Genomic DNA, 26,137 nt, shown 5'->3' on the forward strand with positions numbered 1-26,137 from the left:
CATCGTTTGTTTTCTAATTTGTTCCTGTTGCTCCATTACACAGTATATAACTAACTTTATATCAGTGCGACATCTGACACGCCTTCCTGTCTTGAAATGATCAAGTGTCGGATAAAATGAAGCTTGAAATTGACACAAAACACTGAAATAAAAAAAAGTATGTTTAAGGAAAAGTTAAATTCCCTTTTATTTCATCATGCAGGCTCTCGTATGGTAAGGTGTGAACAGCAGGGAAGACATTAAATAGTCCATGAGATTACAAATACAGTGTTTTCTTTAGTAGCTACAAATGCATCATCTCTTCTCCCCTATTGACCTAACAGACCAGTGTACAAAACTACAGTGACAGAGAAACCAAACATCACGAGACACAAATGATGCACAGTGCTGTACATCTACAGACAAGAGACACAGTACAACAGACAATACAGCAGCCGATGCCACACACAGTAACATGAGATAATGGTGGTAAAAGACATAATGCGCAGACTCAAAAAGTAGTTTGTAACATTTCCACGCATGTTAATAACATGACGTAAGCAACATGAAATTGCACATGTATGAATTCAGTAATGGTATTTACCATTCACAGGGTGTTGCATTTAATTAGAAAGGAGATTTGTTTTAAAAAAAAAAAAAATCTTAAATTCTCCCCAAAAGTGCAAAGCATAAACCAGTTATCACCAAATCGCCACAGTGTCTTCAACTCAACCTATTGTTTTCACAGTTAATGTGCTGTATGAACCTCATGGTACAACAGCTTCAGCTATAGTGCTTTACTCTTACTGAGTGGGTTATTTCATAGTGGGAGTAACTGTGATAGCAGATGAGTTCAATGGTTTTGCATGTTTACAGCTTCTCTGTGTTTCACTCTGACCCCATTCTTGGAATGAACAGCCTGGCAATCAATTTCTAAAGAGGTAAGATCTGTTAATGGAGCGCTTTTATTCTCAAAAAAATAAACCACCGCAAGACCGGTTTGATGCTCCTTAAAAGACGCTTTTAGAAAAAGTAGCTGAACTTGAGCGTTACGTTAATAGTGAAGGCACATGTTGAAATGCAAGAGAATACTCCTAAAGCTCATCAATGTAACAGAAAAGTATCTTTTAGAAAGGAGTGTTTTTCTCTCGATATGATATATTTGAAGAGATTCCCAGATTCGCCACTTTACAATTGAACTGCAAGGTAGAGTCAATAGGTAAATGAATAAACAACCACTTCAGGGTCACCATACAGGCATAAGTGGTAACATTTAGCTTAAACATCAGCGCTTACACAAAATACAACTCGACACAGCGCAGAAACATTTACAGTACTTCCTCCTGCTCCTATCAGACCAGTATGACCTGTGACACGCTGTGTATCCAGGTGAAGCCACTACTACACACCTTTCCTTTGAATCTTATTAACAATTTGCTGTTATTGTAAGATGTCATATATTATTATTATTTGAGTCTTTTCAAGAATTTTCTCTGGACCTGTACCTAATAAAAAAAGTGCGCACAGGCAACCAGAACTGAACTATGTTAAGTCTTACAGCCAGTTAAGCGTGTTCAAGTAGTCGGTTTGGCTTTTCCCTGGTCCTCCACCTTTTTAATTGCCGCTTGAATCTTCGCCTGGTCTCCCAAGAGCTGTCGGGGTTTCACAGGCTTGAGGTTTTCATCCAGCTCAAGCAGCACAGGTATCCCTGTAGGTAAAGTCACGCTGGCAATATCCTCATCCGATATACCTGTTGAAATAAGGACAGTAATGTGAAGATAACACGAAACAAACAAGCCACAACCAGGCTTGATAACTCATATACATGAAGGCTGTAATGAAAGCTTGTTGATAAATGCTCCATAATATTAAAGTAATAGTCCATATGTAACATATGTATATGTTGAATTAATGAGTGTCCTGTGGCACAAGGAGCCTCCGAAGCGTACGAGTGTGATGAAAGGTCAGCGTGGACTTAATAGCCATCGCCGAATGTAACATAAACTCACTGGCCTTTTTACACAAGTTCAACTTTCCATTTGTGGAACTGAAAATATGTCCTTGCCAATTCAATGGCTGACGACTAGAAACAGCAGCCTGTACAACAGCAGACTGAATGCATTTACTGCACCAACACAAAAGCTGAGAGAGCGCTGTTTAGAATAGCTTGGATCAGTTCGGTACGGCATACCTTCCAGGTGTTTCAGCAGAGCTCTGCAGCTGTTTCCATGAGCAGAAATGAGCACAGTCCTGCCTTTCCTTATCTCTGGCACCACGGTGCTGTGCCAGTATGGCAGCAGCCTGTCCAACACCTCCTTCAGGCTCTCTGCTCGGGGAAGGTTCTCCTTCGGCACGTCACAGGTGGTGTATCTGCGGTCGTTGTAGATTTCCAGGAAGTACGGGTGGGATTCATCAATCGGAGGGGGAGTGATATCATAGCTCCTTCTCCACAACTTCACCTTTTCCTCTCCGTGCTGCAGAGCCATCTCGGCCCGGTTCAGGCCGATCAGGGAACCGTAGTGGCGCTCGTTCAGTCTCCAGGACTTGACCACGGGGACCCACTCCTGACCCATAGCCTCCAGCACCAGCCACGCTGTCTGGGTGGAGCGGCTGAGTATGGAGGTGAACACTAAGTCAAACTTGTAGCCCTGCTCCTTTAGGAGTTTCCCACAGTCCTGGGCCTCCTTCACCCCATCTTCGCTCAGCTTCTGGTCAACCCAGCTGCAGAAACGGTTCTCTTTGTTCCAGGCCCCCTCCCCATGCCTCAGCAGAAAGAGTCTGTACTTGGACATCCGAAGCAACAACAGCAGACACCTGCACACATTCAGCAGAAATGAACAAAACAGTCGTGCAGTTAGTGAAACACCAGGGAAATTATATTAATATAACACCATTAATTTCCAAGTTTGCAGTGTATTATCTCACTTAGTCACAGGTCAGTGTATCTGATCCGAGATCAAAAGGTTAGAGGTTGTCTAATAAGAGTGACAGGCTAAAGGCAGATAGCAGATCGCATACAGCAGTGAGCTAGCTTTATTCTTAGGCTGGACACAAAACAAAGATAGCGATCGTTAGCAGAATAATTATGCGAATATTTCATTGGATGGCGATGCACTGCTTGTCTGATGGATGGACGCGCTGCTATGTAGCGTATACCGTTTATATTATGGCCGCTCAGCCCCAGGTAACGACAAGACCCGCGTTAAAAAAAAAAACAGAACTACAGGCATGTGGCAAAGTCATCCCAAAATAATCAGAATATTGTGAAAATGTCGTCTTACCCTGTGTGCGTTATGAATCCGGCCTAAAAGTAGCTGGAACAGTCGTAAATGTTCGGCCATGCACAGCAGTTCGTGAACGTTGATGATTGAAAATCCATCCCTCCAATCAGAGTGGCGGACATTACAAGTGGGCGGTGACTTTAATCAAATGTTATGCCCATGTTAGGAGTGGTAGTAACGGTTAAGCACGTTCACCGTAGAGGGTGAAGGAGGGTGAAGGAGGGGCGTGACCGTCCACCAACCGTTGCTTCTCAAACATGGATGTATTGAGGCGGTACAGTCCGCTAGCTAACGGTCGGTGTTATGTTGAGTGGGCTCTGTGGTTTTAAGGATTTATGGTGTTTGTAAGACGAGGAATGCAGTTTAAGTAGTGATGCTTAAATCATAAAACATGCAATATTGCTTTAAAACAGTCCCAATATTTTATTTGCAACATTTGTCCTAAATTAATACACCGGAGGTATTAAAGGGAGAGCTACCACGATATGTGGGGATCTGTATAACAAAATCTAAACTAAATGTATGACTAAATACTAATAGATGATAAGGTGATTCGTTCGAGAGGTAACAGAATTCCAGTTTAAGACACAGAAGATGAATTTTCTCTGAGTAATGTAATTTATATTTTATTATTGGAAACACAATGTATAACACTGCTTCTTCTGATATTAATGTCTAAGTTAAATGCCACATTAATTATCAAGGTTTCTTACTTAATTTAACTCAATGAACAGTTGAACCCCAACAGTTGCCCCTGGAATGTGTATCTATTCAATCCAATAGGCTTTTTTTATCCACAAGTATCCACAGAAATGTTCTCCATGTTGTATATTATCATCTAAGTCCAGGATTCAAAAGACATACAATTTATAATTGTAGACAAATCAGCATTTTCTCCAAGTTTTGTCTGTTTATTAATGTTTATGTCAAGCAGATGTGAGAAAGTAAGCCAGTAACATTACAGGTGACCTGAACAGCCAAAGGTGGAGCTGTGTTCATGAATTCATATGAATGCTAAAACTACAAAGGTGATATAATGCTCTAATATATACATATGTTTTTCATAATACATCATACATTATGCTAAAAACTACATGTGTTGAATGAATTATGGTAAAGTTAAACTCTTTCACCATTGTCATTACTACAAACACTTAAAACATGAACTTGTCAACTTGGTCTTTACGTGATTCTCTGTCATTCTATAGTAAACAACAGTCGTATGTTTCACGGGTTCCACCTGTTTGTGGAGCGGCAGAATATCTTCACAAAGAAATTCACCACAAAATCTACTGCCCAGCAGCAAACAGCTTCTTCCTGCCCTCCATACCAGACATGGATTCCACGTTCTTACGCCAGTCAGTCACTTCCTCTTTCTGTGGGGGGGGGAAAGATGATTTAGAATCAGCTCAATACGACTAAAACACGACTTTTTGTAGCCCTTCTAACACCACAAATAGGCATTCAATGTTGAGGAATACGTGCTTGTTATTATGAAAAGAAGAATGAAATTCCAGCACTGATTATTACTGCCTCAGATTCTGTACAACTGCATTCTTATGTCCTCCACATTTGTTTTTATTAATACAATTAAAACCCTTCTTAGGTTGTATCAGTCTACTTTCTACTGCAAAAGGTCAGCAATTATTTATTTATTTGTCAAATGTGTGGTCCCCAAAGTTAAGAGGAAACCTGCAACCTTGATTGCAAACAATGTGTAATGATGAAACGGTATTCATTTTTATGTTTTTAATTGTTTTTGTGTGCTTGTGTGTTTAATGTACACAGGACTACTAGAAAAGCAGCACTTAATGAGCGGACTATCCTCATGGAATGAAGTGAACTGACTTGAAGTGACACCACATAATGTTATGCATTACTTACCTTCTCATCCTCTTTCTTCACAGTCTTCAGGTTGGCCTTGAAGTCCACGGACTCTTTGAGCTTAGAGCCCAGCAGAGCTCCCAACATGGCGTCAGCAGACACCCTCACCCTCTTCAGAGCCGGTCTCTTCATCTTGCCCTTCAACTCAAAGACCTTCTGAGACAGGTCCTGTATCTTTTTCCAACACAAATGACAAACGCACCCTCAGCAGTACCAAACAACTTTCCAAATCCGAATCAATATTGTTTACATAAAAGGATAAAACTCAAACTGTTATTCACAAAGACTGCTTACCTCCCTACTATTCTTCGTCACTTTAGAATCAATGTCATACCGCTCTTCATCAGCCGCATCAATTTTCAGGTGCAGCTCTTTGCACATATTCTGTGGACACAAGACACATTTGATTTATTAGACTTGTTTAAATACCAACTTCATGGAAATACTGACAGAGCAAAGAAGCATTGCACGGAGACGGTGCAACACAGAATACCACTCTTCACAACTCTCTCCTCCACTACACCATGCTTTGTTCAACAAACTTTTTCGGGGTACCACCCCGATGAATGTAAGATGGCCGAAAACGTATACCAATAGGAGGTGTGGAAAAGTAACTTTTGTGAAGTGCTTGGACAGTTATATGATTAAATTAAAAAAAGCTCCTTGTGTGGATTGATATGCTTCAGTGATAAATGTACCTGGAGATCCTGCAGAGACAGGCTTGACAGTTGGAGTTCGGGGACTCTCTCAGCGAGGGTTCTCTCTCGTTCATCTTTTTTGGCTTGATTTTCATTTTCCTTCATAGTCATGGCCTTCTTCAGCAGTTTGGTCTGGTGCAAATAATATGTTCAGAATTACGCCCCAGCCAACCAGACAATGTGTGGTTAACAGCACTTAAAGATGTGTACAGCAGTGCTACTCAAGACTAAGACACGGTTACGCATAATATACCTTCAAGAACAGTCTGCGGGATGCCGTGATTTTTGGCTTTGGTTTCTGGAAAAGAAAACGTTATACATGTCAGATTTCTGTTTTAACTTTTAAAATATCCAACAGTACGCAGTGAATTTCCCGGTGTTGGTTCTTCTGTACTGATTCAACAAAAACACAACTTATTATGCAATGAATTAATAACTCACCGTAGGTCTATCCAGTTAGGAAGTTGGTGTCCACATTTCAAGAAGAGAAAGAGAAAAGGTGCAATTTGTTACTTTTGTTGAATATCTTGTAGTAAGTTGGGGGGGGGGGGGGGGGGGGTGGAAGTGAATGAGACATGTGTGCTTACCCTTCAGTCATGGTTGCAGTTCTTTATGTCTCCCCCTGTTAACTCTATCTTAAACATAAAAGAGAAACACAATTATCTTTTCTTCTTTGTTTTTTTAGTTTTTTTAACAGAAGAATACATATCCTAGCTAAGTAATATGCATCACTTCTAATTGAGGAATGTATGTATATGTGTATATATATATATATATATATATATATATATATATATATATATATATATATATACATACCATAGGTTGCAGTTCCATAGCAGAGGACACAAACAGTGTGTGACATTGTCTAAAGGTCAAACCTACAACTTAAAAAATACTCTCTTAAATTAAGCCTAAAATATTCATAATTACCAGACAAGTAATCAATCATGTTGTATATAATATAAATATTTTTTTTACTTTTAATTGAACAAGCAAAATTCTTCAATTCCAGCTCATTATAGTGAAATGAAACTACACAATTAAACAATTTGAAAAGGTTGCAAAAAAGAAAAAGACGTCAAAATTAAATCCACAGTGTTATGTGATGTTAATAACTTCAGCGGATCTCAAACCTAAACAAACAAAACTCTCCAACCGACTCGCATGGGAAGAGTTTCCTTTTTAAGAAATAGATATAGCTTTAATAAGATTTTTAACAATGACATTCAGTTGTAAGAAATGATAACAGAAATGAACATAAATGCTTTTTTTTAGAGGGGGAATGTATATCCGCCTTGCTTTTTGAATACAGATACATTTGGAGCATCAGTAACAAAAAGCCTTCATTTGCTGTTTTATCCCTTCATGCTCTGTGCTATTTCAGAATAAAACTCCTTACCTTGTACAGCAGGTAACAAATACTCACCGGCGTCTTTTTCTGAGACGAGAAGGGCAGAAAGAAGGTAGATATATAGATTCCAGCGCTCATGTGAGTGGCTCACTAAAATAGACCCTCTGTCCTCACCATTCTCGCTCTGCGTCTCTCACATCGCACATGAGGTGTGAAATCTGACTGTGTCTCTCCACTTCTGACGCTTCTTTAGTCTCATCCGTCTTTGAAGGAGCTTTAGTCCAACAGAAGTTATGTGTTAAATAAAATTGGATCCAAAATGCAAAGTGATTATTAGATCACCCAGTGGAGGAAAACAACAGCCGGATTGTTATATTTTTATTGAGACAAAATCGCTGGTTTCATGTTTTTATCAAGTACAAAATCCAAATATGAAGATAATACACTTTTCACTGCAATAACCTTAACAAAAGAGTGCAATCCTGCTGTCCGATGTTTGGCATTATATCTTTAATAGGTAATACATCTTGAATATCCGACAAGCTAGATGGCAATTTCTCACAGCAGTCAACACAGCAGCAGCTGTTAATTTAAGAGTGACAAACAATGTTTCTCCACATTCAACACTGTCGATCCACTCCACAAGTGTCAGAGTGATGGTTTGAAAGAGTTATGCTGCCACCTCAAGGCTGCAGAGGAGACCTGCAAACAGTCACTGCATCACGAATACAAAGCAGGTATTGACACAAACATTTTGAAATCAGTATCAGCGTACTTAGAAAATGTTGAACATAATTTAAAGACCACTTGAATTCTAGTCCCTCTTTAAATAAACAATATCTGTTGCTTTCCTGGTTTAAAGGGTCTTTGTCCTACCTGCAATTTATACATGTATACAATATAGGTAAGACAGTTAAGTAATGTTAAGAATTTATTATAAGAAGATGATCACTTGATCAAAAGTACATGTTTCTTTAGTTGCCGGCGGCGTCAAACAGCTTCTTCCTGCCCTCCATACCAGACATGGCCTCCACGTTCTTACGCCAGTCAGTAACTTCCTCTTTCTGTCGGAAACATAACATATCAGAGGCAGCCAGATCATTTCAACCAAAAATAGCTGTTACCTGAAGGTTTCTGAGACGCTAAAGCAAAAGCCAGGTTTACCTTTTCCTCTTCCTTCTTGACTGTTTTGAGGTTGGCCTTGAAGTCGATGGACTCCTTGTGTTTGGAGCCCAGCAGAACGCTCAGCATGGCCTCAGCCGAGATCTTCACTCGCTTCAAAGTCGGCTTCTTGAACTTACTCTGTATCTCAATGATCTTCATCTTCATGTTGTGTATCTGGACGGGGATTCAAGTGATAGGAAGGATTGTGAGTCAAGTACACATTACACATTTACATGAACACAATGCAGAGGGAAGCTCCTAAGATTCTTCCCCACCAGTTTTTTACATCCATATATATGGATTTATGAACACTGGGCTTTGTCAATATGTCTACTTGTAATTAATCCATAATTAAGAGCTGAAAGTTTGCTATTAATCTTGTAATTTATAAATTAGTTTTAATCAATTTATGGTCCATTTATCAGGAACTATTAACCAAATCTTCCTCAGCTGATAAAGGTCACCTGGATGAAGCGAGATGTGGTTAAAAGCTCCAGAAAAAGCTATTTAGTGGACCTTGAGTCTAACTAATTCTATAACTATTTAGATTTTGTTTGTATTTGTTCAAGTAACCAAATCACCTTTGAAGCTCTAAAAGATTGGGCTAACCAGTAAAAAGACAGAGAAACTACGACTTTATAAAACAAATATTATTTTTTAAATAACCATTACTGGAGAAAATAAATAACATATGCAAAGAAAATAAATTCTAATTGCTACTTTTACAGATGTTTAATAATCTGTGGTTACGAAGGACTGATTGCTTAAAACCAAAGATTTGATATATAGTCAATCTTGCCTCAATTTATTATTGATCTATCTATGAAATTGAATATGAATGACACTGCTTAGGGTTTTATTTTTCATTATGTCAGTGTTAAAACACAAATGTGTTGAGTATTTGGGGCACTGTTTGGTGCTATAACAAAGTCCCAGAGTGCCTCTTTATCCACATCATTCTGTTATGTCCTCATGCCGCCACCTGGAGGCCCTGTTTGTTCACATTTAGCGGTTTGATGTTATGACCGCCGTCTTCACAGTAAAGACATTGGATGCAGTAACGTACAAACAAACGTTTCCACGTGCATCACTTTAATTCCCTTCTCATTCTTGAGCAGCTCACCTCTATGTCGTTTTTGGTCACCTTTTGGCCGATATCATACCACTCCTCATCTACGACATCAGTCTTGTGGTGCAAGTCTTTACAAATATCCTGTTTTTAAAAAAAAGTAGAAGACACCATCTTGTGGAATCAGAATATTATAGTAAACTAGACAGAAATAGAGTGTACTTGGCAGATTTGGATCAAGTTGAATACCTGAAGGTCTTGCAAAGACAGACCAGGCAGATTGAGAGGAGGAACTCGTTCTCCCAGAGCAGCTTCTCTCTCCTCACTTTTCTGCTCCGTCTCCTTCTGCAGCATCTCGGCAGCGACCGTCAAAAGTCGGATCTAAAGAAAATATCGAAATAATCAAAAAATAATCAAATTTGATTGGGCTCTCTAGACAGCAAAAAGTTCACATAAATACGAGAATTTTCAATCAATTTAAGTGATAACACTTATATAGCACATATGTACACTGTATGTATCAGGAACACTTTACAACCATTTTCTGAGGGTTATACAAAGAGCATAGAAAGTGGTGGACTCATCTAATTCTTACATTTTAACATCTTACACAATAAATACATTTAAAAAACATCGCAAATAAAGAAACCGTACCTTCAACCCCAGCCTTCGAGAGGAGGAGATCTTTGACTTTTTCTATAATTCACACATGAAAAGTACTTAACATCCTCCATATATACTACGTGTGAACCGCACATTTGCATATATGATCTTTTAAATTGCATTATTAGATAACTAGATGACTGAGAAAAGAGCTCATTTCTAGATGTTGGAGTAGATACTCACAGGTCTGTTGGAGCATTAGCAAGAGAGAGAAAAAAAACATGTCAACATATTTACATAATTCAAATCAATACATAGTTTTAAATTATACTTTGAAGCTGTCAATGAACAACGATTATACTCACGGTTCAGCCATGATTGTCTTAAATTCCGGCACTAGAAGTGAAAAAAAGTAAAAGATAATGAAAAGTCTTTTTTCTGTGAAGTTTTAATGCATTTAATTCTAAACAGAGTGAATTCACCTTTTAACACCTGTTCAAAAGATCTGAAGATCGATGACCTTTTTAACGTCCCTGCTCAAAGTATTTAACCACTCCCAACATTAATTGTCCCATTAAAGCTGAGCAAAGTTATTTATTGTTCACTCATGTGTTGCCCTAGTACAGTTTAGGGCTGATTGGAATATGCGTTTTACCAAACTGTCGTAATTCACATTATGCATTCATTGCATTACATTTTGTTTACTTTATTGTGGTCAACCTTTGTCACTGACACTACATATTTCAGTTACAATACAACTATACTTTTTAAATATTTATCTTCCTCATTCAAATAAAAATTCACCAGAGTTAAATGTAATATAACAAATTTAAATACATATTACAACTAAATTGAATAATAGGTTAAGTGCAGACTTTGGTTTGTTGTTTTATATGTATGCATTGTTACAGAATACATCTTTAAAAGTTGCTGTAACTATAAAAGCACTTGTGTCATCAGCAAAGTTTCAAAGGGCAGGATCAGTGGTCGTGTTAACATAACTGACAAGAGCCTCTGCAGAGGTGACAAAAAAGTTGAATGGCCAGATAATCCACAGGCATGTAACCTCACAATGTTCAATTTGCTGTGGATCTTAATCACAATGATATCCAAAAAAAAAACAACAAAGTGAAGATAAGACACTCCTCTGAATGAGACACTTTACAGATTATAAATGAACTCTTAGTAATTATTTTAAACTTGCTGCTGCATGCTGAGAAATGTATCCTTATTTACAGAATTAAGCTCAACACTGTAACATGCACACCACACCAAGTTTACTGTAATCCACAATGACCAGAATAAAAGCAACTCTGTACCTTATCGAAGCCAAACAACTCCTGGAGCCTCCAAACTGAAGGAAAGTGTGTGTGAGGGAGGCAGCAATCGACTTTCTGAGAGAGAAAAATCTATCAGATTTATAGCGGCAGTGCGAGTGTGAATGGCTCACTAAAATAGACTCCTGTCTGTCCGCTAACAGTGACATTTACTGTTGCACATAGCATCCCCACAATATCATACGGCAAAGGAGGTAATAAAACTTCATTTATGGGCCCAAACGTTTGGCATCTTGTGTTATTTTACCAACACCTGTTGGTGGAAGTGACAGTGAGAATTTAAAGAGACATTATCCACTGACCCGCTGGTTGCATGCTGGGTCGGCGTCACACATTCACATTTGACCAGGGTCAGCTCGGTGGAGTTTGGATGAAGCTGTCAAGGACTCAAACAGAAGGAAGAAAACAACCTCGAGGCATTATTCTTTTGTTCGGCTCCTTCATTTATAGTCCCAGTTTGAATCTATAGGCATCTAATATTGTTTAATATCTGTGTCTCTAGTGGCCACATCAACTGTGTGACATTGCTTTGTTTATGCCAATTTACAAATTCATCAACAAAATAGAGATTAAAACAAATTAAAATGAAGCTTTGTTGAGAACTAGAGAATTTAAATAGTTTTGTCACCTTGCAATAATTCAAATAGAGCTCTTTTTTTTAACTTTTACCACATCATAGCAAGAAGTAAGAAGCATTTTCATGTTCGGTGCACACCTTGCTGTACATTATTATCAACGCTCCATTGCATTTGTGCGACGATGACAGACTTTTATAGCCTGATTACACACATTACAGGACCAAGTTGGAGGTAAGAACTATTCCAAATGTTAGTCAGGTTTTATTTAGTGGAGCAGAGGAACAAAGACAGGTGCTTGTCAGGACCTGATGGTTTGTAAACTGAGCCAGCTAGAGTTCAATCGGACATTGTTGTAACAGGGAGTCAAATGGCTCACAGGCTCATGCCCTCACATAAGGATTGGTAGGCAGAAAACAATTAAACAAGAATAGTAGAGTACAAACCTTGGGTCAAATACTATTTTTAGATCCCTTCTTGCAGAACTTGCTTGAGTATTCAAGCTACGGGTTAGACAAAGAATGGTAAAAAACAATATCCTGTTATTCCCTCTGATGGGTCGAGCTCCAAGAACACAGGAGCCTTCATTTCCCATCATACATCCACCAGCATCTTCTTGGGATGCTGCATTCACACAATATCGGCAAAACCTCCGGTCATTCTGACTCAGGAGTGTTGATGCTTGATGTCCTTCAATGCTAGCCTTGTAATCATTTCATTTATATTAATCAACTACTTTTGTGGCTTATTTAAAGAGAAAACAGGAACTTCTATAGCTTTTTTGTACATTTGCAGGATTTATTGTATTAGCGTTAATATAGCATTATATTTAGATGTAACTGCCATGGCTTTGCGGCCATTTCACCAATTGAAAAAAAAAATGTTTGCACATGTTTAGTTCTTTCCACCAAGTGGAAGAAATTGTCGCTGTCACAAATTACCGAAATCTGCGACTCCGAAGCTGACAAACAATATGTGAACGTGAACACAGCATTAGATCCCTGCCTGGTAAACTCCCTCATCTTTCACCTCCAGTTTGTTACACAAACCCAAGGCAAGATAACCCATGATGACATCACTATGAGGTCATCATGGGTTCATTTCTCACACTTGACAAACACTTGTGACAGATATGGCATTATGTAACTGTTTGATAGTAGTTTACTGACTTTTATGTGTAAGTCGGTGGAGTTCCCCCCATAATGCAGTATGCTTTGTGTATCATCACTGTCATGTATGATTTACCGCGTTAAAAGTGTTAAGAGAGAGAGTTACTAATACGTTTATATCAAGGCTGAAAGGGCAGCAGTAACTAAATGGCATCCTTTATTCAACACACTGGATGGAGTTTATTGTTACTGTATGACTAGAGATGCAAGCATTCTGCTGAATAATCTGCTGATTATTTTCTGGTTTCATTGATTTATCTTTTGGTTACAAAAATATCAGAAAACACTGAAAGGTTTCCAGAGATTAAATGTCTTCAAATGTCATGTTTCGGAGTACTCCCTACCAGCTTTCTTTTGTGTCAATCAACAACTTGATTAAGTTGTAATTATTTTTTTTAGCAGAAGTGTTGATTGGTACCGTGTGCCCCGGCTGCTCCCTTGTTGCTTTACTGAGGAGTTTATTGCAGTCCTAAACCTGCGACCTCTCTTATTTTTGGACGTTCGCAGTTCTTAATGTGAATGTTACGTCTCCCTTGATTTACAAAGGTGATTTAACAACTTCGTTCACAGCTGCTGCTGTTGACAACCTGGAACTATTACTGCCATCTGGCTGATAGCGGGTCCCACTTTGGTGGATAAGAAAATAGATATTTAAAAAAGAAAAGTGGGGCATCAGTTTTCTGTGTTGATCAGAAGTATTTATTATCAGGAGATGAACTGGTCTTTTCCAGGCATTTCAAGATCAAGACACACAGCAAATCTCACTATGTGCTTATGAGATGAACACCACAAAACACACCACTGTCGTCTAACTGTTGTGTTCTCTATTCTGGTCCACTGTAAAACTCATAAAGAGTCTCTAACATAGAAATCTACGGTGCGGCATTAAACAGCTTCTTCCTGCCCTCCATACCAGACATGGCCTCCACGTTCTTACGCCAGTCGTTCACCTCCTCTTTCTGTGCATGAGAAGAAAGGGATTCTTGGTGATACTGTACATTCAGAAGATAATAACCCCCAAAATAACATGAGCAATACCAGCAGCTTAAAACCAAAGAGTGAGCCGAGTCTGACATAATCTGGAAAACGTAAACACAATCTGGTGTTATAGTAGCCGTACTTACCTTTTCCTCCTCTTTCTTCGCCGTCTTCAGGTTGGCCTTGAAGTCCACCGACTCTTTGACCTTAGCGCCCAGCAGAGCTCCCAACATGGCGTCAGCAGACACCCTCACCCTCTTCAGAGCTGGTCGCTTCATCTTACCCTTCAGCTCAAAGATCTTCACTGACAGATTTTCGAGCTGCAGGAAAAACATTAAAAAGTGTAAGTAAAGAGTGTGCAACATAACCACCTTAAAAAGGGCAATAAATTGCGATGGAAATTCATTTTAAAAATGTTGAAAACCACACTCGGTATGGCTTTAAAGTTGAAACCCTACATGTTACTGCTAAATTATAATAAAATCATTATAATGCTGCATTGTTATAAAAAATAATTAAAAAAAACAGTGAACTCATTTATTAAGTGAAAACAGAATTAAATCCACATGTAAGTCAAATGAATGTGAATAAACATGTACCTCGTTGATATTTTTGCCCACTTTGGAGTCAATGTCGTAGCGCTCATCATCGACCACGTCAATCTTACGGTGCAGGTCTTTGCAGAGAGCCTGCAGACAGACAGGCAATCATATCAATCCTCGTATTGTATTTATTTATTTATTGTATTTATTTTAGTTGTATTTGTTTTTGTTGCTATATGGACGCATGTGTCTGGAAATAAAGTTGAATATCATATGTATTGAACATTTAATGAGAACCCTACAATCCTCTGGTAGGTTGCACATCTCAAACTCAAATATGATGTTTTTCAAGGTTATGTGTACACTATTATTGGTTACTTGTAATTTAAATAATGTGTCTAATAGTATGAGTTATTAAAGGTTGCTCTAAATAAGATTCACAGGTAAATGCCAAAATATAAAATAGACAGCGAGGCATCCCTCCTCTAATGCACCTACTGCATACAAACATACTATACGCATGTCATCTATGTACATCAGAGGGATGCATTGTAGTATGATTGGCAGCTCATGCTGTGACTTGCACATACCTGAAGGTCCTCAACGGACAAACCAGACAGCTGAAGTGGAGGGACTCTCTTACTCAGAGTGGTTTCTTTCTCCAGCTTGATATCCTCCTTCTCCTTCTCCAACATCACAGCTGCCATTTTCAGCAGCTTGGTCTGAATTGAATACAAAGTAATGATTAACTTTGGGAGCGCAGATCGCTTTCATTTTGTGAACTTGTGGATGGTGTCATAGAGTTTTATTTGCGGTGAATTGTTGTAAGCTGTAGTAAAGACAGAGAAGACAATACCTTGAGGGCCAGTCTGCGAGATGCAGAGATCTTTGATTTTCTCTACAAAAAAGCAGTCGAGTTAAAAAGTTTTTAGCTGCAACAGTGATAGAAAAATACATTTTGTTTTGTATCTTAGTGTCGATTTTCTTGAGCTTATCTGCATTAATTAAATAGTTAACTTACCTGTCTGAAGTGGACGTTATGACGTTGGAAAGGAAAATAAATAAGATGAATGTTAATATCAACATGAGAAAGAATGACTTTGATTTTACTGATACTGATTTAATGAAAAATCAAACCTTACCCCTCAGACATGATTGGCTTTTGTCTGTAAAAATAAAATAATTCATTACTATTCAATACTAAAGTAAATATATATATAATATTCAGAAAAAGTATTAGTTGCCATATTACACACATGCAGTATTCTTCCTGTTTAACATAAATGTACAAGATGTATTGTAAAAACAGTACTAATTTCATGTTTAATATTTAACCACTTCCTCTGCTAATCATACTGTTTATTCAACTCTTTGTTAAATGAGTCATCAAGACCTCAGTATGGTAATATACCAACATTACATCTTTAAATTAGCAACACAGCATGTGTGAGTGCTGAAGATTATGTGAATGACATTACTTTTTTAATCCTTGTTGGAGTAAATCCATTTAACACGTCAGCCAGAGGATCACCTTTTAAAAGAAAACTATTTCCCAGAAGCATTTATTAAAATGATTCAAAGGAGACGGTTTGCTAAAGTGCTTATGTCCGTTTGAATTACTTGATGAGTGAATGCAAACATTAAACGGATGATGGACTAAATGTGCCTTTGCATTAAATGCATATTCCATAACAAGTAGATATAAATGTCTTGTTTTGTTCTCTTTAAGATCAAAGTCTATTCAATATTTTACAGTACATTTGCATGCTAGAGTTTTACATCAGCACAATAAGGTTCCAGCTGTTCTTCCAGATGATGCAACAGGTGGAATTGTCTAATTGTCTTATATTTTCTTAAGCCGCACAATCATAATCATAAAAATCGACATACCTTTTATCTTTTATCTCTGCAGAAAACCTGTTGAGGTGAGCGGTGTGTGTCTCTTAATGACAAGAAGAAAACTTGTCAAATTGAATGGCTCTTGTCGGCTCCTGTGAGTGGACAACTAAAATAGCCTCTTCTATCCTGACAGCTAGTATACTGTACTGTATATCACTTCTACATTCCCCCCCCCCAACACCAGGAGTAGAGAATCGATCTATCCAATAACATCATTATCTCTGTTATTGGATAGATCGGAAACAAAACATTAAATCTGGAAATTTGAACAAACCAAAGAAAGCAGTGAAATTGTTACGGTCGTTTAATCAGCATTACAGGTTTTACAGACATCTGCATGATACAGATAGTGCACAAGACAAACTCATAAAGACAATCAGTCTATTCTTTACACAATTTCAATATGCAAAGGGACCAGTGTACGATACAAGTTATATGATTACATCCATGGCGTACTGTGGTATTTTTACATTCATTAAATCCAGGTAAAGCTTGTTTTAATACTGTGTAATCTAAATGTATTTAATCTTTTACGAGTCCCTGTGGTTGATATCACTCTTTACAATCCTGAAATGAAAACTTCTTCCTTGAATTTCGGCAATGATTCTGAAATAAAGACAAACACAGGGATTAAATATTTTTTTTTTTTAAACATTTCAACTTTAAACTTTACTTTAGGAAAGATGATGTGTCAGTAACATGGCACCTTCTTATTGTGTTGTACTAAACTTCTTCTTCCTGCCCTCCATGCCAGACATGGCCTCCACATTCTTACGCCAGTCATTCACTTCGTCCTTCTGCAAAGATAAACGATAGATGTAATCTACTTCATAATGCAGTTTCTTATTTCATGGACGAACGTCGCAGCGTTAGTCATCTTTACCTTTTCTTCCTCCTTCTTCACTGTCTTGAGGTTGACCTTGAAATCAGCCTTCATGAGTTTGGAGGTGTCGGAGCATGCACCCAGCATGTCCTCTGTAGTTTTCTTCACCCTCTTCAAGTTGGGCCTCTTTGTCCCTTTCAGCCCAGAGATCTTCTCAATTAGTGTCGTGATCTGTGCAACAAACACACACTTCAACATTCCGATAGGTCAGTAAATATATGAAGAGTTTTTTCTTTTTTGTGTGATTCAGTTTCACTGTACCTCTGTCTGATTTTTGACTACCTTAACCTCTACATCATAACGACCTTCGTCTACAACATCAATCTTACTATTTAGTTCTTTGCAAAGGTCCTGTAAAGAAAAAGAAAACCGTCAAGATGTTGTAGAATGATATTAATGACCGAATCAGCTTGATTTGCTCTGTCAGTATTACCATGAGCTCCTGGGCTGACAGACCTGACAGCGTCAGTGGAGGGAAGCACTCATTCACAACTCTCTCCTTCTCAAGTTTCCTGTCTTCCCTTTCAGCTACCAGCATAGAAGCTGCCTTCTTCAGCAGTTTGGACTGTAACATAATAAGGCGTTAATGAGCCCGGATGAAATCTAAAGCGGTGTTAGCACAAGTGGCATACCGTTAAATACTGTTCAGACTCGGCCTGAAGGTCTACAAGACCTACCTTCAAATACAGTCGGCGTGTTGCTGAAAATTTTGGCTTTCTCTGAGAGAAAGACAAGAATACTTTTACACATCAAATAGAGTCATCAGTAAAGATGTTCATAAATACATTAATCAATCATTCTGAATCAATATTGATCATTACTTAATGATTGGGAAAGAAATAGTGTTGACTTACCGGCCTTCATCAACACGTGACAAGAAAAGTAGACAAGAGTTGTAAAAATAAGTTATTATTTAATATAGAAATGATGTACGTGATTGTGGCTCCCTCTAGAGATCAATACTCACCCCTCAGACATGTCTGCAGTTTATGGTTCCTTTGGAGCAGAAAAAAAGGTTTATTAACTCTTTTTTATCGCATTGCATGTATTTTTGACACTACTCCACATAGTTTTACAGATTACACAGATGGTCATTATGAGCATTTATCAAAGTCTCAGTCGTGTTTTCTACAGTTAATGTGATTGAGTAATCCAACTAGTTCACAGTTTAATACATTTAATTCGACTAATTGTCCTCAGGGGCTGTCAGATACATTTTAGTGTATCTGCAGGACAAGTTAATTCTTTCTATTGTTATAAAAGAGCTGACAAGGAGCCTGTTGCTCGGCTATATTTAGCCACATTGCCACCATGCTTTGCTGCTCCCAGCAGCTGCTGTGGCCTTGATGGGGCCAGAGAAAGTTTTGGCAGCCAAGAGACTAACAACATCAGACCTGTGGAGATAAACCAGTTCTCAATCCCAATCCTTTAGGATCCACAGCTCATTTTTGATTTTACTCTTGAATTTGGATATATCTATCGTCCAAGCATGAAGTGAGCCATCTCCTCCACTCTCTCTCAATTTCTTTGACCTTCTCCTTGTGGCATTAGCTTTAAAACTGCAATACTTCCTATTTTTAATGAGTTGAACAATAGCATTATATATAAATAAATAGAAGTAGGTGTTAAAGAAGGATGAAAGCATGTCAATGCATCTGACACAACACAGTGATATATCCAATTTAAATTAAGCCAGTCTGACAGGGTGCGAAAGTCCAGATAAATAAGCCAAGCAGCAGACAATTAAAAGAAGCCTCCAGCCTTGCCCCTCCACCCAGGAGATTGCCACTTCATAAGAGCGAGCCATCATCACTTATCACAACAGCTTTTTCGTCCACAACGACGGGTCAAGCCTGCCTTTACCAGCGGCCAAAACTTTGGCAGGCAGTACAAGCCTCAAGTTACGAGGATCAAAAGATCTTCACAAAGCTTGAGATGTCATAAAAGCGAAAGCTGTAAAGCTGTGTCCGAAAAGTTACTTTAAGGCCTGGACAAAAGTGGCGACATAGCAGGGATTCCCTCACATAAATACCAGCCACTTTAGATGTGTCGGGAGTATGCTGATATGCAGTCTTCATCACTTTCTAAATGAAAGCCGGACTCGACTTTACCCAAACGTGGCTGTAAATGGCTGTAGACTCACAGCAGGGCAAGAAGTTAATCTTGCAATGTCAGGTTAAAAAGCCCCCTGTAATGTCTGTAATAAATCTGATTAACTTTTATATTCTTGTGATAAATAGCAACGGTTGATCACTTGATATGGAACTTACCTTGGAAGATGAGAATCAGAGAGGGCAGCGACAGGACCGAGTCAGGAAAAGAAAAAGCACTTCATGATTATTAGCGAAAGATTTATGTTTTCAAAGTCTCATGTGAATGGCTCGCTAAAATAGACCCCCTGTCCACCTGACAATTGTTGCATCACAGGGCAACCCTTTTTGATTTGCCCTCAACCCGTGACCTATTTATCGCATGCTATAACATCGCACAAGGGCACAACTCACACGTCCCTCGCCTAACTGACAGCTGACACTCTGGAGATATCAGGCGCACTGAGCGTGTTTTTTTTTTTTTAATTTGTGTCATGGGGTGTTCTGGCAAAGACTTAACATCATAGACCAATTGTTTTAAAGGTTCCAAGCTTTAAAAACATGATAGGTTGAAGTTTATTCAGTTGAACTTGAAGCTTTATTCACAGGTTTCATGTTACAGCTAGAAGTCTACAGCCACGTGTATCATGTGAGGCTGTGCTGCACAGTGGTGCTTTGAGCTAAATGCTAAAATCAGTGTGCTAACAAGCTAATGTTAAGCATGTATTTATGTTTACCATGTTCACTATCTTAGTTTACTGTGTTGGTACGCTAACATTAACCAATATAGCATTAAACACACAAAGTGCAGGTGAGGCTGAAAGACGGCTGAACACAATTTGGTAAATTCTATCACGCATATGGGGTATCATCTTTTTTAGTTTTTTTTTTATTAAAAATACTTTTGGAGACAATTTGAGACAAGCAAGTTTGCAAACCGGAATGTTATGTACCAGTTATGGATGCTTCATAGGAGGAGTTTTAAAGGAGAAGTTAGAACTGTCAAAAAACATTCTTCTATCTGATCACAACAACATTATAGTGTGTCTGCCGCTTGTAAATGCTAAATCAGCTGAACACATCACAACCAACTCGGCTGTACTGAATAAAAGTTATATTTGGATCAAGGTGCTATCATGGCGACTGAATCACAAAGGCCGTGACACAACTCTCACACAGAGCAGAGATCAAATGCAACCGCTGCAGTCTATTCTGGTCAGACGTGGTGACGCTGAGACAAAGCAAGAGGAATTATCACGTGGCCACGGTCACATTTTGTCACGTAGAATGCATCCCAATAAACAAACAATGAATAGCTGAAGGTTTGGTGGTCATACTGGGCCTTCATGTGTTGGACCGAGATGTTCTGGTATCTGTATATTTATTTTTGTGAGGTCAGGCTGGATATTAAAATGTGGTTTAAGAGGTGCCCTGGTGGCCTCTATAGTTTAAGACCTTTGTTGCATTGTCTCTTTGCCCCTTCATTTCCTGTTTATGAGTTTTAAAGTGTTTAAACAAGAATTTAACCTTTTGTAAATTTGGTGACTGCTACCACCTAGTGACTGTTTTATGGTTTGACATATTGGTTTGCAGTTGACCTCAATCTACCGTGTACATACACACTGCAATGAGTAAAAACATAACTTGTATTTTTCTCACAATCACATATTTCTGTGTAAGGTTGAGAGAGAAATATTTTCAGCATTAGCAACGTTCCCCATGCAAATGGAAACTGCAAAACCACATTGGATAAGAGTGTTCTTCCTGTGTATTCAGATGTCAGCACCTGATAACACACACCAGCACACTGGTTGATCACACTGAGCCTTTCTCTGTGTGAACCATCTCTCGAGATGGAGTTCATTGTTGTGCTTATTTACTCAATAGTTTTTAAAGCTTTTCCACATGTGTTGTGGCGCTCCGCCAGAATGATCCATGTTCCTCTTTTCTGTTGTTCTCTTGTTTATTTGACTGCTGGACTCCCAGTGTCGCTTTCTCTGAGGATTATGGACAAGCGTCCGGACTGCAACCAGCTGGTGAGAATTAAATCTATTACCAAATAAATACAAGCAATCTAATAATAAGTAAACTGAGGGGAATTTATAATCCTTAATTAATCAAGCCATTACAACATATCTTTTGTTTTTGTCCCAGGGTCTTGAGCACTGCAAACTTAGTAAGTATCTTAGTTGTCAAATCAGTATAATAAAATATATATACTTTGTTTTAATTCTTAAAACATAAACTTGGTTTTATTCATAGGATGGGGGATGACTTGTACAGGAAAATGTAATTTGACATTTTAATTTGGCATGTATGTGATCCATCTGCCCACACACTTAACCACTAATATATGCTGTTCACCGTTCTCTAAATGTCAGATAACTGCTCAGACAAACGCATGATCGTACCTCGAGCGAGTGCTCCTATTGGCCCAGAATGGGATTCTGTGAATGTGGGAGTCTGGATGGACGAACACGGACCTGTTCCTGTGGTGAATTTGACCTGGAGAATAAGAGGGGATGGTAAGTATTGCTGAAGTCTGCTGTTCTGTGACCAAACAAAGCCCACATTGTAGCTCACAATTTAAAATGCATCAAATACAAGTTTCAAACCAAATAGTCTTTCATCAAAGGTGAGTAGAAAATCAGGCATCGGAGATTCAATCATTAATATCAAATAAACTTTTTTATTTTTAAATGTATCTTCTATTTACAGCAAGTGCAATAGCCCTTTGTGGATCACAGATAGAAATTCTGGATGAAAGTACAAATCAAAGTATGTGTGTGCAGTTTTCTTACAACCTCAGCCGACAGCCTAATCCAATGTATAGGAAGGTAAGATACGTTTGTGAAAGACTTGCCTAACTATGGCTATGAAAGTGGCAAGCATAGCAGCCTTTACAGATTTGTTTTTCTTTATTAGAGTACATTTTCCTTGGACGGAGTCGTAGTAGAGCCTCGCCATACATATATGGTGTCTGTTTTTAATCTGCCAGAACCTATTACTGGAAGAGACTACAGGATAAGAAAGCCAATTTCCATCCCAGGTGAGTTACCTCCAGATCCCCGAAAAGCTGCATGAAAAAGCAGGGAGACATTTATTATATGTTTGCTGTACAAACAAGGTTAAAAGTTATATGGATTCTTTGTTGGTGTGTAATTACAATCTGTGCTTACAAAAGAAAATATCAGGTGTCATTACCACGATTAAAATAAGCAATGTTATAAGATTTGTGCTCTTGAATCAGGAAGTAGTAACAACAGAAACAAAATAATGATTCTTTTACTAAAACTATCACTTTTCTTTCACATGTATCACACTTTGTCACCCCTTGGAAATGTAAATGTAAAAAAAAAGTTGTTTGCATCTGAAGAGCTTCTTTAAGCGTCCAAACCAAAGTGTAAAACGCTCTAATCATCTCTAATATTTACTGTCATGGCCAGGATGTGATGACACCGATGACAGGAGAATCGAAAAGGCCCGAATATGTCGGGAAAATGGTAACTTTTACATTTTGTACATTGGGGCTGTCGCGATATACCTCTATTTACAATAACTGTTATATTTAAATCCAGGACCATCTAAGTATTGTGCTCTGCATGATTTGTTATTTCAGGTAGTCTGTGGGATCCTCTTATGACCGCGGCTGTGTCTCTTAATAAGGAACGTAGAAAGTTTTCGATTGTTGTCGGTTTTAAGGCAGATCAGTATTCAGAGAGATACCAAGTCTCCATCCAGAGTCATGGTTTCCATTGCTCAAAGAATGTCTCAAAGGTAATTACACTGTATTTCTCACTTATATGCTCAATGATGATGGTTGAAGAGTAACTATGTCTAACGTCATATGATTTTCTGCTTGTTTTGCACACATGATACTGTATCATTGTCATGTCCTTCATCCATAGGAAAACAGAACATCACTGAATGTGTCCTTTGAGTTTGATTGGTGGCAGCTTTCACAATATGAAATGCTGTTAATGGTGAGTTTAATTTAAATGTATTGTCTCATCCCTGACAGTTGACAAAGATTTAACATTGAAAGCTCACCTTACTCTGCTTGTTTCTAAGATTCAGCCGTTTTTTGCTCGATGCAAGAATGACTGTTCGCGCGCCGAGAAAATAATTGATTTACGTCCATGTAAGTATGATTTTTATGATCATATATGATCATATGTACGATCTATACAGTATGATATATTTATAAAAAGACAGTGTACATAATATATGGTGCAGAGCATAAATCAGTGGTTCCCGATCGTTTATGGCCCTTAAAATGAAGCATTATTCACTTGTGGCCCCTTGTTGAAGGAGTCAGAAGTCTTTCAGTTTTTAAACTTCTCAGATTGCCTGATTTAATCATCATGTAAAGACCCTCAGATTTATCTTGTGACCCACTGGAAACACAGGCATGATCATATTTAAATTCACTTTTTTTCTCCTTTTTTTTTAGATTATCCACCACGAACTTTAATTATAAAGGCGACAGTGGGGCTGCTTCTCATTGGAGGTTGTCTTGCCTATTTACTGTGGAGAGCCTGTCAGAAAGGTTTGCCTTCTTATAAATGCGCAGTCCTGACCGTTCCCTCAGATCCTGTGAACACATCCTCATCTGCTGCCAAACAGCAACCAGAAGGTTTCAAAGTGCAGGACAGAAAAAGAGTCCTCGTCATCTACTCCCTCGACCACCCTTTATACAAAAACATTGTCCTCAAGCTCTGTGCCTTTCTGGCGTCCAAATGTGGTACTGAAGTGGTCCTGGATCTGCTGGACTCTACAAGACTGGGAGTGTTGGGAAGCATCCAGTGGTTGGACTGGCACAGAGACCAAATAGAAAGCTCTTCAGATAAGATACTGATCCTGTGCTCACGGGGAGTACAAGCCAAATGGAGAGCCATGTGTGGTGACAAACAGGTTTTCCTGAGAGAGGACGCCTGCTCACCTGTAGGGGACATGCTCAGTCCGGCCCTCAGCCTCATGGTCCCCCATTTTGTCCGATCTGCATCATTTAAAAAATACATAGTGGCTTACTTTGATGAGGTTTGCTGTGAAGAAGATGTTCCTTCACCTTTCAACATTACAGTGCGATACAAGCTGATGAAACAGTTTGAGGAGCTCTTTTTCAGAATCCTGGACACTGAGAAGCACGAGCCCGGCAGAGTGAATCTCATTGAGGGGCTTTCAGAGGACGAGTACTATCACTGTCCCTCAGGTAGAGCCCTGCGGGATGCCATAGAGGCTTTTCATGCACACCAGCTGGAGCGTCCACAGTGGTTTGAAGAGGAATTACTGGGAAGCTCAAAGACCTCGGTTGAGATCCAGGACGATGCGAAAACAACCATAAACCTCATGACGCATCGCGTACCCGACTCAACCCAAGTCACCAGTAATGTTAATACACAAGAAAGTGATTTCACTGGAGACAAAACAGGACTTTACGTCACTGAAGAGTTTCAAACGTGCACCTCAGTTGAGTTCCACCCTCTGATTAGGGAGAACACGCAGCCAGTTTGATATAATTGCGTCAGTGTTTTTAGACATCAATGAAGATCTTCTCCACTGTTCGGTGAAGTTATCGAAAGCTGGCCATCAGTTATTCAATTTGATGTGATTAATGTTCTGTAACATTATATCAACACTAACGAAATCTGCTGAGAGAAATCACCAGGGGATACAAACAGATATTTAACTCATACTGGATGAAGTAATGGGGCAATGGACGAATTGAATGAATCTCTGTAGATTCTCTCCAATCAGTTATCAACTTTTTTTTTTTAAAGTGAACGTTTTGTACACCTTCATCGTTTCATCAATGGTTTATTTTCTTTATTTTACTGTGCATCTGCAATTGTTTTCATAAAAGCTCTCCAGTATTTTATATTTGTTAAATATCTTTCTTTCTCTCAGGAGACAAATCCAGACTAGTTTAGACCCCAGTGATCGGTGGTTGATGCTTCTGGGCTGTGTAAACAGAGTTTAGGTCAAAGTTCACCCTTCTGAGCAAAGTTTCCTGCATTTTAGTTGCACTGGAGAAGGTAAGCACTAAATACCCTGTTTGTAGGACGCCGTTTTTTACTGTAATGAGCTGATTGAATGTAGTGTGCTATGGACTTTTTACATTTTGCAAAGCATGGATGTTTTGATTAAATAGTCAGTATTCGTACCACGGGTAAATGGTCTCCCTCCTCTTGCATGTGAGCATGTGAGCAGCAATGAGTGAATGTTGATAACACCTTCAGCTTGAAGCTGCCTTTCAGATGTTGTCATTGTAATTTAAAATATTTTTTGATGAGTCTCTGATCCTCTCTGTGTTATTGATCAGATATTGCATTAAAAACACTGTTAAATGTGCAGTTTTGGCACAAAATCATTGGTAAAGTATTGACTAAAATGTTCTGTTCTGACAATGTGATACATTTCAAACCACAATGTTTAGTGCGTAAATGCAGTGAAGAGGGGAAAAGATAACGATACTACTGAGCCATGCACTGGAATTTGGGTGTCGATTTCTGAGCGTGGCCCCAAAAAGGGGAGCGGGATGGGGGGTTGGTAGGAATTTGTCCCAACTAACTGGAGCAAAGCAAATCTTCACAATGGCTGAATTGGACTTGAGCCTTGCAGTGACAGAGAAC

General features: G+C 38.7%; 5 protein-coding genes across 5 annotated transcripts; 1 reads left to right on the forward strand and 4 right to left on the reverse strand.

The window, feature by feature from the left end:
• Nucleotides 1–169: 169 nt before the first annotated feature.
• bpgm (2,3-bisphosphoglycerate mutase) lies at nucleotides 170–3,364 on the reverse strand. The gene is made up of 3 exons (XM_079162297.1): nucleotides 3,261–3,364; nucleotides 2,171–2,793; nucleotides 170–1,729 (listed from the first exon to the last, which is right to left on the reverse strand). The coding sequence occupies exons 2-3, from the start codon at nucleotides 2,769–2,771 to the stop codon at nucleotides 1,554–1,556; spliced, it is 777 nt and encodes a 258-aa protein (XP_079018423.1). The 5' UTR covers nucleotides 2,772–2,793; nucleotides 3,261–3,364; the 3' UTR covers nucleotides 170–1,553.
• A 1,185-nt stretch (nucleotides 3,365–4,549) lies between these two features.
• LOC306698982 (troponin I, slow skeletal muscle-like) lies at nucleotides 4,550–6,440 on the reverse strand (the record flags this gene model as incomplete). The annotated part of the gene is made up of 6 exons (XM_079163483.1): nucleotides 4,550–4,636; nucleotides 5,145–5,318; nucleotides 5,439–5,528; nucleotides 5,843–5,974; nucleotides 6,096–6,147; nucleotides 6,430–6,440. 6 exons carry the CDS (start codon nucleotides 6,438–6,440, stop codon nucleotides 4,550–4,552), a joined length of 546 nt encoding a protein of 181 aa, XP_079019609.1.
• A 1,730-nt stretch (nucleotides 6,441–8,170) lies between these two features.
• On the reverse strand, nucleotides 8,171–15,786 carry LOC306698984 (troponin I, slow skeletal muscle-like; the record flags this gene model as incomplete). The annotated part of the gene is made up of 7 exons (XM_079163485.1): nucleotides 8,171–8,260; nucleotides 14,238–14,411; nucleotides 14,691–14,780; nucleotides 15,224–15,355; nucleotides 15,490–15,531; nucleotides 15,655–15,658; nucleotides 15,776–15,786. The coding sequence occupies 7 exons, from the start codon at nucleotides 15,784–15,786 to the stop codon at nucleotides 8,171–8,173; spliced, it is 543 nt and encodes a 180-aa protein (XP_079019611.1).
• Nucleotides 15,787–16,828: 1,042 nt separating this feature from the next.
• LOC306698612 (troponin I, cardiac muscle-like) lies at nucleotides 16,829–19,780 on the reverse strand. Its single transcript, XM_079162998.1, has 8 exons — nucleotides 19,686–19,780; nucleotides 18,379–18,411; nucleotides 18,093–18,134; nucleotides 17,849–17,980; nucleotides 17,677–17,766; nucleotides 17,416–17,586; nucleotides 17,239–17,329; nucleotides 16,829–17,138 (listed from the first exon to the last, which is right to left on the reverse strand). The coding sequence occupies exons 4-7, from the start codon at nucleotides 17,951–17,953 to the stop codon at nucleotides 17,243–17,245; spliced, it is 453 nt and encodes a 150-aa protein (XP_079019124.1). The 5' UTR covers nucleotides 17,954–17,980; nucleotides 18,093–18,134; nucleotides 18,379–18,411; nucleotides 19,686–19,780; the 3' UTR covers nucleotides 16,829–17,138; nucleotides 17,239–17,242.
• A 3,480-nt stretch (nucleotides 19,781–23,260) lies between these two features.
• Nucleotides 23,261–25,019, forward strand: LOC306698985 (interleukin-17 receptor A; the record flags this gene model as incomplete). Its single annotated transcript, XM_079163486.1, has 4 exons — nucleotides 23,261–23,282; nucleotides 23,414–23,488; nucleotides 23,577–23,646; nucleotides 23,959–25,019. Exons 2-4 carry the CDS (start codon nucleotides 23,477–23,479, stop codon nucleotides 25,017–25,019), a joined length of 1,143 nt encoding a protein of 380 aa, XP_079019612.1. The 5' UTR covers nucleotides 23,261–23,282; nucleotides 23,414–23,476.
• Between the last annotated feature and the right edge of the window lie 1,118 nt (nucleotides 25,020–26,137).

Source organism: Pholis gunnellus (assembly GCF_910591455.1).
Source record: "Pholis gunnellus genome assembly, chromosome: 7".
In the NCBI taxonomy this organism is placed as follows: Eukaryota; Metazoa; Chordata; class Actinopteri; order Perciformes; family Pholidae; genus Pholis; species Pholis gunnellus.